Source organism: Morchella sextelata, assembly GCF_020137385.1.
Source record: "Morchella sextelata strain SCLS chromosome Unknown scls_8, whole genome shotgun sequence".
Classification (NCBI taxonomy): domain Eukaryota; kingdom Fungi; phylum Ascomycota; class Pezizomycetes; order Pezizales; family Morchellaceae; genus Morchella; species Morchella sextelata.
The window spans coordinates 1,181,276-1,196,371 of NW_025408623.1; the positions used below are offsets into that span (position 1 = coordinate 1,181,276).

Sequence of the window (15,096 nt, forward strand, 5' to 3'; positions counted from 1 at the left end):
GTCTCAAACATTGTAGGTACCACATGTGGCTTCCCATAATTCCACATATTTCTGGTTGTGTACATTCAGTTCTAATAGTATCTGTCACTTACAGGACATCACATGTGCCTCTCTGTACTGGAAATTGATCACCGGATGCCAGGCATACTAGTACAGGATACAAATCTACATGCTGTCACCATACGGGTATGACTACTTCATGTATTATAACGTGTATGTAAGTACATTTATATACACCCCAATCATTTTGGACGTTCTCTATTCGTGTTTACTGAAACATTGCAGAGGTGCGGGACGATGTAGCTATAGTATGTATCTAGCAATATGGAATAATACGTGTACTACATGTAGTAACACTTTTCACGTATAACAGGGGCACCTGTACTTTCATACTATGTTCTTTTTCTTACAATCCACTGCTGAAAGCCGACTGATGAATTTAATTCCCAAGGATTTCGCCGAACATTCTTCCGGCACCACAGATCACTCGTCTCATTTCATCACATATATGCGCATGTACATGTAGTACATATAAGATATACATGTAATTCGATACCGACCTCCGTCATACATTTTCCCACTAGTGTTTTGTATTTTGCCATACCCTTTCTAATTCCCGCTATGTACCGCCCATCTCTCTAATTCCTACACAACCCACCACCACCACCGCCGCCACTCCGGCCACTACCCACTTCCTCTATCCTCCCGCTCTTCCTCTTTATCTCTCCTCCTGGCTCACGCTGCCTCTACCTCTTACCACCTCGTTACTCCAACCCAATAGACCCTGATAAATACACTATTCTTGGCGTTTTGTTCGCTCATTCTCTACTGAGCTATTGACAAGAATAAAGTATTACACTCATCATGGCTTCACCTGGGTCTCTCTATTCTGGATCTCCGGAAAGCAAAAGTACTCTTGACACTCCCGAAACTGGGCCTTATGACGGATACTTCAATCTTAACACGCCATCACACCTCCGTCTTTCCCCCGGTGATGACTTTTATGCTGAGTGGAAAGCACTCCCTTCACGGCTACTTGAATCTCCATCACCTATCCCACCTAGTATACAGTTTCACGCACACAAATCGTCCCATGGAAAGGCGACTCAACATAACCTACCTAGAGACTGTACGTTTGATCTTGTTGCAACTCAAGGAATACAACATTGTTCAAACGAGAATAGTGTCGAATGCTTCACCGCGGTCACGGATAAATCCTCTCCAAACTCTGAAATATCCCGCTACTATCTCGAAAATACCGACTCAGAGAGTCAATTACACTCTTCCCAAGTACTAAGCGATATGTGCCTCACTTCCAACAAATACCAATCAGATTGGAGTATGGATCAAAATGAGCTATCAGCTGCGTCCACCCGTCACCTCAAAATCTGTAATATTGCTCCGGCAACCTCCCTCGTCATTCTTTATGAAACTTTACAGGTACGTCATTGTGCTCGTTGCAGCTTAAGAAATCAAAATTAGCCTCATATTAACAGTTTGTCATAGGAATTTGGAGATATTCAAGAGTTTTACACCCAGAAACTTCATCCCGACGGATTTTGTGTGGTTTCCTACTTCGATATCCGCGACTCGATGACTGCTTACCGCAAACTTCAAGCCGAACACCCTCTATCAATACAGTTTTGCCCCAGTGGATATGTCACTATGGTACATACCCGATATTTGTACATTTCCAAACATACTGCTAACGTATCAGAAGCTTGTAATTGGCAGTAACCTCTCAGGACGAGGGGTCGACAACCAGTCAGATATTATGTGTATAGTTACCTCTGGTGGTTGCTCGAGTTATGTCCGCCGCATCTTGTACTATGTTCTATCCGACTTTGGCTCCATCTCCAAGTTTACGGCACTTGAAAATAGTAGTCCCCCGGCGTTCTTGGTCACCTTTTTCGACACGCATGATGCATTTGACATTATTGATACTCTCGACGGGCAATATGTCGAGGTAAGCTGATTTATTTCTTCCATATATAGCTATCAATCTTACGTTTCATAGGGTTTCCGACTTAAATTGAGTTTTTACGACCCCGATATTCTCGCCTGGAACCCTGGATTCAGCGCACTTCGTACTCGAACGGATGAAAATGGTCGCGTGCATATTGTATCTTCGCAGGATACAGATGTTGGAGTATATAGTCCTCAGCCTAGTCACCCGTCTATTGATTTCACTTGTCGACGTGACTCTAGCAGTTCTGTCGATAGCAGGTATGGTGCGGATCGAGAAGGCGAGAAATATCTCGAAGCGGTATATTCTGGTGGTTATGTCACTCCCAAGAGATCCGGGCTTAGTCCACTTAATTTGAAACCAAGTTACAGGCGCACTCCAGATAACTTCCGGACTGATAGTGGTCAATTTCAAGATTCGTTTTCATATCTTCCATCCAACAAATCCCATTTACCAGACATCAAAATAAAGGATCCCACAGTACCAGCTTCTCCTACATGTCCATACCCACTCTTCGGCAATGAAATGTCACCAAAGTCAAACGAAAGGTTGCATGGTCAAGTTCAAGTTCCGGGGAAGAATGTAATTGATTTGGAGCGTATTGCGCGCGGTCTTGATACCAGAACTACGGTGCGATAGGAATCCCTTCGGAAGTCAATGCCTATATTTACTCACTATATTAGGTCATGCTGAGGAACATCCCAAATAAAGTTGACCAGGTATGTATGCCCCCGGCAGCAATGCCATTGCCCTTAACTTTGGCTGATCGTGCATTTCAGCAAACACTGAAAGACTATGTCGACACGACCAGTAAGGGCCTATACAATTTCTTATATCTGAGAATTGGTGAGTAAATTTATAACCTATCATTTTTAGACCGTCGTTGCTTACGCATTCCAGATTTTAGAAACATCTGCAAGTAGGTCCTTGAAATCAATATTCTTTGCCTTTTATCCTAAGCCTTTCTAATGGGATGCACCAATAGTGTCGGCTATGCCTTTATCAACTTTATTGACGTAAGCTATCTAAAGTGATCCTAATTATTACAGACAAAAAGCTAACTGTAGTCAATGACTAAGCCACTTGATATTATTGATGTTGGTTCCAATACGTTTAGACCATTTTGACGTGATAAAATTCGGCTGACCTTCAACAGTTTGTGAAAGCGAAATCTGGCACCAGATGGTTAGTAGTGCCAGCCTGTTGTGTTCAGATCTTTTACAGCTAACATAATTTAGGAATAAATTCAACTCGGAGAAGGTTCTTGATGTTACGTACGCGAGTAAGTCTATCTTATTTAACCAGTAACCATCCGGGTCAGGCACTAAGTATAGTTACAGATATTCAAGGGATCGATCAACTTGTTGAAAAGTTCCGTAATAGTTCAGTTATGGATCAAGATCCTTCGTACAGACCCAAGGTAGGCTAAGGTTTTTAAAAGACCTCAAGAATTCGTTATTAATGTTTATATACTGCCATTATTTAGCTATTTCACTCTTCGGGCCCGCTCACAGGTATGACCTTTCTTGATCAGGAGTCAAGGCGGTTTCCTGACAATATTTTATTTAGGTACTGAAAAGGAGTTTCCTCCAGCGAACAATATTTTGAAAAAATGCCGTAGCATCTCGGCAGCTCAGCAGATTGGCAAGTACAGGCGAGATATCGCTTTCATATCTGAAGAAAGCATCTAACAATTTGTAAGGTCTTTTTGCACCAAAGATGTCCACCAATGGTAAAGGCATTTGGCGGAAGCGAGACTAGGACCGTTAAAAGTAAAGAACCTTCTCTTTGTGAAACCTAGAGACATTGCAGTCTCGGTTTTTCTTTTACATGACGCTATTGCGTCTTGGAATTTTTTGTTTGGCAACTTTGGCATATTCACTGGATGGAAGCGGACATCTTCATTGTTTCTTTGATTTGGTTGGAAAAGGACACTCTTGGCGGGTAATAGTAATTTGTGATGGGACTTGAGAACGCGAGTACTGGAAACCGGACAACCGGAAATTTGTTGCTGATATAAGGAGTGTGGTTTGTTCACTCTTCTACCCTAAATTGGAGGTATGTATTTAGCTAGATCAGCAGAGATTTGCTTCCATTATTATTCTAAAAAAAAATATAAATGCAATCCACTCATTGCAACTAGAGAAATCAAGGGCTTAATCGAAAATGACGGTTTTCACTTTTACGTCGTTGGGATCTTGAGGGAGACGACGTGGGCTACAGTTCTCGCAGAAGATCTTGCTCAACGGCTTCCACTTGCCTATATTAGTACTACGGCGGAAGTTGAGGCTTGAAATATTAAATTCAATATCCACTGTCGTGTTTTATTTGTTATTGATATATCACATGACACTCCTAAGCAGCGATGTACTACTCTACCTACTCTTTCTCCAAACAATAGAATTGATCACAAACTTGATGTAAACATACATATAATCAAAGTCCAGTAGCCAATGACTTCAGATATGATTTTACTATAGCAAAATTCACGGACTACTAATGTATGTGGGCGTTTGAAGTTAGCTTGGCTAAGGTCCACTTAATATATATAGCAATTGCTTTGACTCGGAACCTTGGAAACCGAAGAGGTCATAATTATGTAGATTATATATAGTCAGTCATGGCTCTAAAAGAAATGCACTATCCTGGAACCCGTATAACGCAGCTTTGTACTTGTACAGCGGCCGCTTTCATTCTAGTCATACTGTATTAGTCAAATAATTTTATAAGGTATATCGCTTCGATTTTCAGGTGCTCATGACCCTTCTTTGAGGGGCGTGCAAGCTTACGCAGAAAATTCAGCGGAGCGCTAAGTGAGATATTGATTCAGATAAAATAGTAAGTCGGTACTAGAAAGTGTACTAGACATATTTATGGATTTAAACATAACATTATATGTATGTTTAAGGAATACAACGTACATCATGATGTACTTATACAGTAGTAACGAATGCCAATATTATAATACGTATATACAAGTATCCGCTGAAAAATAATTTACCTCCTACTTATCAATAAGATTCTGAGGCAGTAGGTAGGGCAAACCCCTGCATTAAATGCAGTGATCCAAACAGATCTTCGGATAAGTTGTTATTTGTTTCACTCCTATTCAGATTAGCGGCGTATTCACCATGTATTAATTGCTACTTGAGCCTTACCTACAATCATCTTTACCAGCTGCATCATTTTAGGTCACTCGTTCCATTGGCTCGGATGATGTGGCTTGGCAAGAGAAATTCATGTATTACATATATGTAGTGTTTAGTAGCATCTTGGCGTAGCGAACCTCATGCTGAGAAAAACATTGCACTCAACCCTAACAAGCCCCACGGTTAACAATTCGGCAATCCTCTTCGTAACATACCCAATTCGCCCATCACTATCACCCTCACTACTCGCCCAATCGTCTATATAATGGATTCCCAGGCAGCGTCTAGCATGTCCGATTTCAATGACAAGGACCGCAAAGAGTTGCAACAATTCATCGAGAACGAACAACAGAAATCAAAATTCCAGACAAGTAAATTCCCAATGAAATCTTTCCAGTTTGAAATTCCTGGTCCATAACTGAAGACCTATGTCTGAACCCTTTCTAAACGGTCCAATAGATGTCCACAATTTGACCGACATGTGCTGGTCTAAATGTATGACGTCCAAAATTACTGGCACGGCAATCGACAAAAGTGAAAATTCTTGCCTGGAGAATTGCGTCAATCGATTTATCGACTCCCAGAAGACGATCGTGAAGCAGCTAGACCACATGGGCGGCAAGGCCTAAAAGGCGATGTTCGAGAGGAAAGGAATAGAGATCAGCCTGTTCAATAGTTACTTCGGCAAGGGTATTTGGGATCGCTATTCTTAATCAATAAACTGCGGCAACAAGATACAGTCTATAAAGGTTCATTTTGTGATATCCCCTCGATGATTGGACGCGTGATAGGCGGCTGTTGAGAAAAATCATTGTATTTCGTATACATTAGTGCGAAGGATAAAGCCCATTTCTTCTCAATCAAGATTTGAGAAGGAAAGTAGTTCCTTACTCGTTTTTGTATAGGAGGTAAACCGCTGAGGTCGGAATGCGTCCACTCATTCAAGAATCAAAATGAATAGAGACAGCGGACGACTTCCTGTAGCCGTTCTCAACGTATCTAAACCAGTCAGATGATGACCCCATGATCTTTTTTTAGAAAAGATAGAATCTGGCACCGCCCTCCCCAGGCTGTCTGAAGCATTCAGAACTAGATTTTCAGAGCAATGAAGCACGAATCTGATCTATGCAAGCATGGAACCTCTAAAATCTGAAAACCAGTGGAAACCCATGACATAGCTATTAACACTCTCCATATTATAAACTAGCCTCCAAATTCTAGAACATGTTCTAACTACGCTCAGAACGACTACGAGAAGTAGTGCTTTATGAAGTACACGGCTTTCCGTAAAAATTCCCACTTTATCTAAAAAACGATCTAAATGATACCTTTAATCCCCAGAATTTTTAAAAAGATAGAATCCAGAAACCCCTCCCCAGACTGTCTGTCTAGAGTGAAACGAATATCAAGAAACGAGAGGACAGGAAAAGGGCTGATTCAAAGAAAATGCCCAAATCTATGAATTGAGGCGTGGATGAGATAATTAACCTTTAAATGTTTAAAGGATATCCTGAATTCAAAACAAGTTTGGAAAATCAATCAATGGATGATTTGTTCCAAACTTTACGCATCCAGCAACTCTTAGTATTTTAACCCGAGCAACCAAAATCAACCACGTTACGTTCCAAACCTCATATCAAAATTCCATAAAATCACACCTAAACGTTTCCGACTTTTCTCCCTATTCCAAAAGTAGTCATGCCAAACTTTGTTCATCCCATCCATTCATCCCTCAACTTATCCCTCTCAATATCCATCGATTCATAAATCCACTGTCTTTCCTCCTCATAACCCAATCCCAACTACAGCGATTATCGACCCTACCAGGTAGCTACTCTCTTCCGTAAAATAAAAATAAAATAGAAATAAAAATAAGGGGGTGTACATATAATAACGTATCAACAAGAAGATAATTTGCAGATAACCAAAATCAAGAAAGAACAAAACCTTTATATAAAGGGCCATCAGAGGGATATAGAACATTATGGAGAGTGAAAACAAGCATATAATGTATTACAGTATTCCGCAACACATGTAACTTCGTCACCTATGGTATCTTAAAACATACCATACCCTGTTCCATTATTATTGCAGGGGGCACGACGTAACAGTCATTGAAGTCATGAGAAACATAAGAGGGCAGGGATTTTTATCAATAATGCAGGTAGAGAATGGAAAGAAAGGAAAAATACCACCCAGAGCCAGCTAAAGCAACACCGAGAAAGTCTGTGAGAAGAATAGGCATTGTATGCAACTAAACACCCCGTGTTGCAGCAAGAACACATAGTGCAATTATGGCACCGATGACGAGTAGTCCAACAACGGACATTGTTCGATTTACAGATCTCCACCATTTCGCGTTCTCATATTTTCGTTGTTGTTTCACAGTATGATTTGATCCAGCCTCCGCATCGACAATATAATGGGATGGTTGGTCAACGATTTGAATGGGTTGCTTGTAGTTGCGTCCACGTACCTCTGGCAGCGGAAGGAATGCAGCAATTATCCAGCATATTGGTAGAAGAAATCCCAGGCAAAACATTACAAGTTGGCGGTCAATGGTCTCAAACCTGGACAGCGGTGTGTGGTCTAAGTGTGGTGTTGACCACTGAGTCGCGATTTCGGCGTCCATAATTTTGGTTCTGGACCCCACCCAGTCCACACCAGGAACACTCTCAGAAGAGCCCCATTGCCTTTGACCTTGATATAATGTACCTGGCGGGATGACTTCTGTTATCTGCATTGAATCATCGCTTTGTTGATGTCTGATTTTGTGCTCTGCTGTGTCTTCATTTCCGTACCTGGGCATTTCGGGCTCAATAATACTTCCTCGCCCTCCCTTCTTGCTATAGAAATACCTGGAGACAAGGCCGTGTAAGCAACATGTGCTAGATTGTCCAACAGTTCGCAAATAAGAAGCGCAGGAACGTACCTTGCCCACGCCGGAAGTTGTTTGGCTGAGGCGAGAAGAGAACCAGCGGTGCCAGGGCGTTCCATAGAAGCATTACTTCGAGAGCGCACTGGGGCAGGTTGTGGGGGAACCATGCGTGCACCTTGAGCGCTCGACTCACCCAATCGCGGTGACGGGGTAACTCTCGGAGATATAGAGACGGGGCGCTGACGGTTGACAAGCCTCCCGAGTATATCGCCTTCTTCACTACCTTCATCGTTACTGTCCTCGCTGTTCCCCACTATCCTGAGCGTGTGGGAATTCATTCTAGATCCTTCTGAGCTTGTTGGGCTTTGGGCACTGTTTGCTATCCATGAATTTGATTTTTCGTTGTATTCTTCGACTGTATACGGAGGAAGCGCGGGCCGAGAAGGCTTTTTTAGGATGGACTTTGGAAATGTCTGCACTTTTGGGGGTGTTGTATTAGGGGCTGAAATCGAGCCACTGGCCAGTGTGTCTGGGCTCTGAGACTCCCCGGTTACAACGCTTGGTGGATCTCGGGGCACAATAAAGGCAGATTCCCTTTTGTAGATCTTCAAGGGAGGTACTGGAGGTAAACTATCTATGGAACCAGAAGGTCCACGGCTACTGTTTGTACTTGCAGTGTGCGAACTCGAGCGTGTGCTGTCCCTCGATATGGAGGCTGCAACTGGATGAGCAACCCATGCTGAAACGTCAGTCGCTTTGTGTGAAACTGACGAATTATTGCTGTGAATAGAAGGATTTGTCCGGACTTCGTTCGTTTCGGAATCGGAGCGCTGGTGGAGGGCAGCGCGACGACGGTTGTTCATTTCCATAAAACTCGAGATCCCTTAAGCTCTCCGACTTGATTGTTCCTTGACCATAGAGCAAGCAAAAGACAATGGTAAATTCCGGCTCTAGGTAAAGCCGAAGAGATGTGTCAGATGCTGGATAAGCCGTAACTGCAGCAAAAGCGACAAAAATATAAGGATATAAAAAAGATGCGATAGAATATATGGCGGCAAAATAACAGATAAATAATAGTAAGAAACAAAAATACAAAACTCTTCAATGTAACCGAAGAATCGGAGCAAGAAATTAAGGCACTAAGGAAGGACAGACAACGGGGCGTAAATGTCAAATTAAGTGGAGAAACCGAGCCAAAGAGGGGAATGGCTAAGTGGTTCAGATAAAAGAGTGTGGAGGGATTGAACCCAAGGAAAGATTGTGGGGGAGGGGAGGGGAATAGTGAGGGAACGAGTGAGGTGAGAGTGAGTGTGCGAGAAAGAGAGAGAAAAGGTTAAACGAGTGCGCATGCCTGAGAAGCGCTTTGTTTTGTTTACCACCCCTATTTCTGCAATCTACTCCTCTTACTGCTAGGAATATTTAGCCTGGCATATAAGCAATCTGCAGGAACGGTACATATCTAGAGTTTATTCTTTTTCTCTCACTCGTTTCTCAGCAGCATGAAAATGCATGCTTTCTGTGCGTGCCGGCACACTCCAGAGTCGTTGCTGTGATTGTCATGAGTGGTTAATGCAGACAAGAACCCGCAGCTCTAAACTTATCTACCTAGGGTACCACTTGCCTAGCACATTCTAGGCTAATTGGGTGTTGATTTTCCGCTTCCGTCTGAATCTCTGAGCTGTTCTATGTCGACACTCGCATTCCCAACCCCTGGTATGTATGCATCACTAGACTCTAATAGACTGTTCCTGGGGGCGTTTCCCCAATTTGAGGCATGGCCACTGACAGAACGTTGCATCAGACATATCCCTGATATCCTGAAACACAGCTGTGTACCGATTCGCCCTTGCGCTTGCCCCGTGCACGAAAAAATTGGCGATGTAGCGGGTAGGCACCCTACTAAAGTACTAAAGTAGAGTAGGTACCAAGATCTACTACATTGGGATGGCACCAACAGCCATATTCGTAAGGTCTTGGCACACCCGGTAGGTATCGACAGCCGAACAACTACAAAAAGAAGTTTATTTTGTGGCGTGGTATACATGTATGTATGTATGGATCATTGTGTTCTGGGTGAGAGGGCTAAAATACTTTATTTGTTATAACTATGGATTTTGACTCGCAGGGCGCCAAAGCTTTATGGACACGGTACCTAAACGTGGATACACTTCGGGGAGTTTCTTCAATTCTTCACGAAGGCAAAAATCACTTCACACTCGGTGAATTCTGACAATTATAAGGGCCCGCCCGGCAACAAGACAAAACGGAGCTCCCAAGGGTCAATGCCTAACAAAAAGGTCGTTGCAACGGAGTTTTCACCCCTGTAAACGCCGTTTTGGCCTGTTGCTGAATGGGCTCTAAAAACTGTAGTTACTTGAGGGAGCCGTAGTGGTGTATCGTTACCCGGACGTGTCTGTGGCGCTGTCCCTTCTAGCTTTGTGGCTTTTTATCATTATATATATTATTTCAATTCGCCTGTCAATGGTTTAACCTGGGTGTTAATGTTGGGTAACTCAATCATGAACGAACCCCCTAGTTATATTCATTAAATCACTTGTATTTATTGGGTGGCTCAATCTTACTTCATGACGTTGGAAGAACATAATATGGGAGTGGTTTCGATAAACCTATAGCTATAAGCAGCGTATCATTATATTATATTATTGCTTTACGAGCGAAACGCGAAACTCGTAGTCCAGCCCTAACCCAGCTGTCTCGGTATTTAATTACATAAGTAACTTTGGTATCAACAGATACATGTATATTATCATATCCTAAGGCAATTGAAACGGAGTTTTGACCCTTGTAAACGCCGTTTTGGACTGTTGCCGAATGGGCTCTAATAATTTGAAATTATCACCTAACCTACAATTAACAATACTGTATAATCCTTCTACTGAAACTTAAGGTCTTGGAAAAATATTTAACAATTAGCAGGGCTTATGGGCTTCAATCAGCACTTTGTACCAATATTGTATGTTTCCAACGTTTCTAGATAGGGAGCCGGCAGTGGTTGTTAGGTCAAAACACTGATCGCCAGGGACACACCACGTTGACTTAGCGCCCTTGTGTGCCCATCAGCAAAAGGTCTCTGAATCTAAACCCAACCACCACAACACACACTACCATTATCATGGTGTACACTCCAGAGGAATTTCCTCGATTCACACCCCTCTATGCCAGTCTCGTTTCAATCATATATACAATAAGCTATGTCGGTGTTCTTTACCTTAGCCCCCTCTCGCGCCCTGATCCATCTCTTCACCGCGACTCTCCCTCCGTAATACGGATCCGGATCCGCGCTGTAACAGTTGTCACTATCGCGGCCCTGGTTGTTACATCCATCATCACTGCCCTGACAACGCCGAGACGAACATTGTACGAAGTTCTCTCCTTCTTAGGCTTATTATCGCCGACACCAACATCTATCCTCGACGTTTTTAGATCTTTGCTTCTCACCGCAATTCTATTCACGGGTCCACTCGCGCAGCGGTTATGGTTTGATGTAGTCGACTATGGCTGGGGGGAGGTTAAATCTGATCTGCAGAAGATGTTCTACACCTGGACAGGCTGGAGAAACTTTGTAGCTGTAGGTCATGCCCTTGCTTTTATGTCGAGTGATCTCCAACCCATCCCTTCTTCCGGTCCTCTTTGTTTCGGATTTGGGAGGCGAAAGAAAGCTTAACGAGCTTAACCGCTCGCTTTATTTTCAGCGAGCTGGGATTAACCGTTTTTTATTTGGTCGTCAGGCGCCTTTCACTGAAGAAATTGTGTTCCGGTCATGCTTGGTTCCACTGCACCTGATAGCAGGGAAATCGCCTATCTCTGTAGTATTTTTATCTCCACTATATTTTGGAATAGGTTTGCCCTAGCCCTTCCCCGTAAGGCTGCTAGTTTCCTGACTTTCTTTTTAATGCAGCGCACATTCATCATGGCTACGAGTTTTACCTGAGCCATCCCAACTCTCTCTTTCTCACTATCGCGCGCTCTTTAATCCAGTTTGCGTACACCACATTGTTTGGCTGGTTTGCAACATTCATACTCCTTAGGACAGGATCCGCTTGGGCGGTGATCGCCGTCCACTCCTTTTGTAATCATATGGGTCTTCCTCACTTGGGCATGGTCGATGGCCCTAAATGGAGATCGGGGGTTTACTTTGCGAGCTTACTTGGAGGTGCATGGGGTTTCTACACCCTATTGTGGACGTTGTCAGAGTCCCCAAACGCCCTAGCATCCTTCAGTTGATTCTTGGGCATATCCCATCTTTTCTCGTTTCTCGACCCACTACCCTGTTCATACACATATGGATAAAAATAATTCGATCTGGAGTAAAGAGAATTTATAAAATGCGTCCAATCCCCTGCTCTGTTCATTTAGGAATAAAAAGTTCTGGGTGCATATTTATTTTTGATAATCTTGCCACGCAGCCTTTCAGTTGTAGAAGGGTTGAAACGCCTTCGAGGATACGCATATGTGTAAACCCAATTTCCTGACAAGCAGTTAGAAGTGAAGTGCGTGTACCATAGAAGGATTGTTCCCACCTTAATGAAGTTCAACTTGGCATGTTCACTCAAACTATCAATAGTCTTGGTAACCCTAAACATAGTACTAATTATATCAACAGCTGAATACCCTTTATCCCATAGTTCTTCCAATTTTTCGAGCGCTGAGTCAATCTTTCCCTCATTGCAAGCCTTGATCATTGCCTGTACAGCAATTGGATGTGGTGAATCAACCACTTTGAACACATTATCCCCGTTCACAAACCCAAAGCCAGCCACAGTGCTCTGTAAATTGTTGATTGCCTGCCTCATGTCTCCTTCTGCCGAAAATATCAAGGCTGCGATTCCATCATCTGAATAATCAACTTTCTCTGCCTCACAAATTTCCATAAGTCGCTTGAGGACTTGCTGGTCTGTCAAGCGGGAATATCGGAGAATTGCACAACGGGACTGAAGAGGTTCGATGATTTTGTTGGACTGATTACAAGCAAAAGCGAACCGGGTAGTGGATGAATATATTTCCATTGTGCGGCGAAGGGCCTGTTGGGCGCCGGCAGTCATGCTGCGGGGTGGTCAACAAATTTAATTTCCCGAAAGGTATCGGAATATCGGCAAAGTACCTATCAGCTTCATCAAGGATAACGATCTTCTGTCGACCAGCAGGTAAGGTGACTTTCTTTTGTGCAAATCCCTTTATACGATTCCGAACTACGTCGATTCCACGTTCGTCGGACGCGTTCAGTTCAAGCACAGCCTCTTTATAGGCATCGCCTAATAATGCGCGAGCGAGACAAAGCACTGAAGTTGTTTTCCTAGGCTTAAAGTTAGATACTGGGAATGTACTGAAGAGACTTGATAGACAAACCCGATACCCGGCATCCCAGAGATGATGACGTGTGGCATATTCCCATCCTTTGCAATAATCTTGAGACGTTCAATCGTCTCATTGTTGCCCACAATATCGTCAAGTAGTATAGGTCGATACTTTTCAACCCTTGAAATCCGCCGAAATTAGTCAATATACATTGGTGTGGGGATGAAGGAATCACGAATGCGCTGTCTCGCAGAACTAATGTTAGGAATTAGGAACTTAGCTCACCATGGCAATTCGTAAGCAGGAGCAGATGAGGGTGAAGTATTTGTAGCAGTGCCATGACCAGCTGATGATTCCCCGCCCATGATTAGAATTTTTTCAGTCGAGATGTATCTTGGATTTATTGAGTTGAAGGGGCTTCCGTGCGATCAGATCGAATTGATTTTCTAGCCCTGGATTACTCTCTCGCGTAGGCACGTGAAGTTGAACTCATGACTTGGCGCCAATCCTGATTGGTTATCTAATGATCTCCGGCCTATAGTACCAAGCATCTACCATCTCTCGGCATTACACTCAATTCGTACTCTCCCGGTACTAGCCAACCAAGTCCGCCAACGTGCCGTTCCGTACCGGAGATTTCTGCGGAGATTTCTGCGTCAAGGGATTCTGAAAGATCTACCCGTAACTTCGAATTCCCCTTTGTCTCAATCCCCCGCCGCGGGTCACCGTTAAAAGGAAATCAAAAGACATTATGAGCGCCCCTCTCTCCCCAAAAAAGAAAGAGCTCCAGATTTTACCTCATCTTAGTCTATTTAGTGAAATAGGTTACATACATCTATTGGGGACATCTAGGTACTCGAGCTCCTCTATCTAATTCGCTCTCGGCAAAGATGCTTAACAAATATCTACATTTAGCCCCTTGTACCTAATACTTTTCACGTCCCCCAGCGCGGAACAAAACACTTTTCTGGTAAGTGTGTGCATTGGAATCAAAAGTACATACATGTACCTACTATCATAAATACATGTACACAATATAGATATATAAATGTAGCTTTAGATGAGGGATATGTAAATGCTAGCTAGTTGTGAGAATGTGAAAATGCAGCATCGGGCTTGACACAGATATCGCCTCAGATACGCCGGTCTAGCTCTTTGGCCACGCATACAGTTGCACCTTGCTGTGGGGGAACTCAATATGCCGGACCCCTTGCTGTCTCGTACGAAATTCTCTGGGAATTCTTTTTTTCTACTGAAAAACCAATTTGCTATCCCGGATTTCTCGGGAATATTTGCTATCCCGTACAAGATTTGTAGTGAATCTTGGCCATCCGGCATAGCGAGGTGCGACTGTATACACAGAAAGGTCTTTTAATAAATATAGGAATAATTTACTCTTGTAGTCCCTGCGTTCTGCACATATTGTTTGAGGGGTATTTTTGTTTGAAAAACGACGTCGTTGCATGAATATCTGTACCCTCCTTTATTGCTTGACAGTTGTTTGGCGACTTGGCACAACCCAGCTGATGCAGCCAAGGTCGATCCGCGGGTAATCTTTTACACTTTCGGTGACTCTACCTGGATTTGCCAGTCTCTCGGGTCTTTTTTTCCCCTGGTCATAAGCTCCGATGTAATCAGCTCCTCGGCAGTATAACTTAAGTACATGTACCTACATGTAGGTACTGATGTCACAAACACCATAGGGTTGTATGTACATGTAACTTCCGAAATCCGACCAGGTACGAATTTCACGATTTGCTTGTCATTGGGCTTGAGGCAAATGCGGG

General features: G+C 43.3%; 4 protein-coding genes across 4 annotated transcripts; 2 read left to right on the forward strand and 2 right to left on the reverse strand.

Annotated features, from left to right (window-relative positions):
• Window positions 1-864: 864 nt before the first annotated feature.
• On the forward strand, window positions 865-3,727 carry H6S33_012527 (uncharacterized protein; the record flags this gene model as incomplete). The annotated part of the gene is made up of 15 exons (XM_044843887.1): window positions 865-1,440; window positions 1,507-1,668; window positions 1,718-1,966; window positions 2,018-2,596; window positions 2,650-2,685; window positions 2,746-2,812; window positions 2,867-2,885; window positions 2,952-2,982; window positions 3,034-3,063; window positions 3,123-3,151; window positions 3,205-3,248; window positions 3,307-3,386; window positions 3,453-3,480; window positions 3,536-3,610; window positions 3,669-3,727. 15 exons carry the CDS (start codon window positions 865-867, stop codon window positions 3,725-3,727), a joined length of 2,064 nt encoding a protein of 687 aa, XP_044695176.1.
• Window positions 3,728-5,404: 1,677 nt separating this feature from the next.
• Window positions 5,405-5,744, forward strand: H6S33_012528 (uncharacterized protein; the record flags this gene model as incomplete). The annotated part of the gene is made up of 2 exons (XM_044843888.1): window positions 5,405-5,525; window positions 5,575-5,744. The coding sequence occupies 2 exons, from the start codon at window positions 5,405-5,407 to the stop codon at window positions 5,742-5,744; spliced, it is 291 nt and encodes a 96-aa protein (XP_044695177.1).
• A 1,625-nt stretch (window positions 5,745-7,369) lies between these two features.
• Window positions 7,370-8,862, reverse strand: H6S33_012529 (uncharacterized protein; the record flags this gene model as incomplete). Its single annotated transcript, XM_044843889.1, has 2 exons — window positions 7,370-7,973; window positions 8,048-8,862. The coding sequence occupies 2 exons, from the start codon at window positions 8,860-8,862 to the stop codon at window positions 7,370-7,372; spliced, it is 1,419 nt and encodes a 472-aa protein (XP_044695178.1).
• A 3,504-nt stretch (window positions 8,863-12,366) lies between these two features.
• Window positions 12,367-13,674, reverse strand: H6S33_012530 (uncharacterized protein; the record flags this gene model as incomplete). The annotated part of the gene is made up of 4 exons (XM_044843890.1): window positions 12,367-13,057; window positions 13,116-13,307; window positions 13,361-13,489; window positions 13,595-13,674. The coding sequence occupies 4 exons, from the start codon at window positions 13,672-13,674 to the stop codon at window positions 12,367-12,369; spliced, it is 1,092 nt and encodes a 363-aa protein (XP_044695179.1).
• Window positions 13,675-15,096: the final 1,422 nt, after the last annotated feature.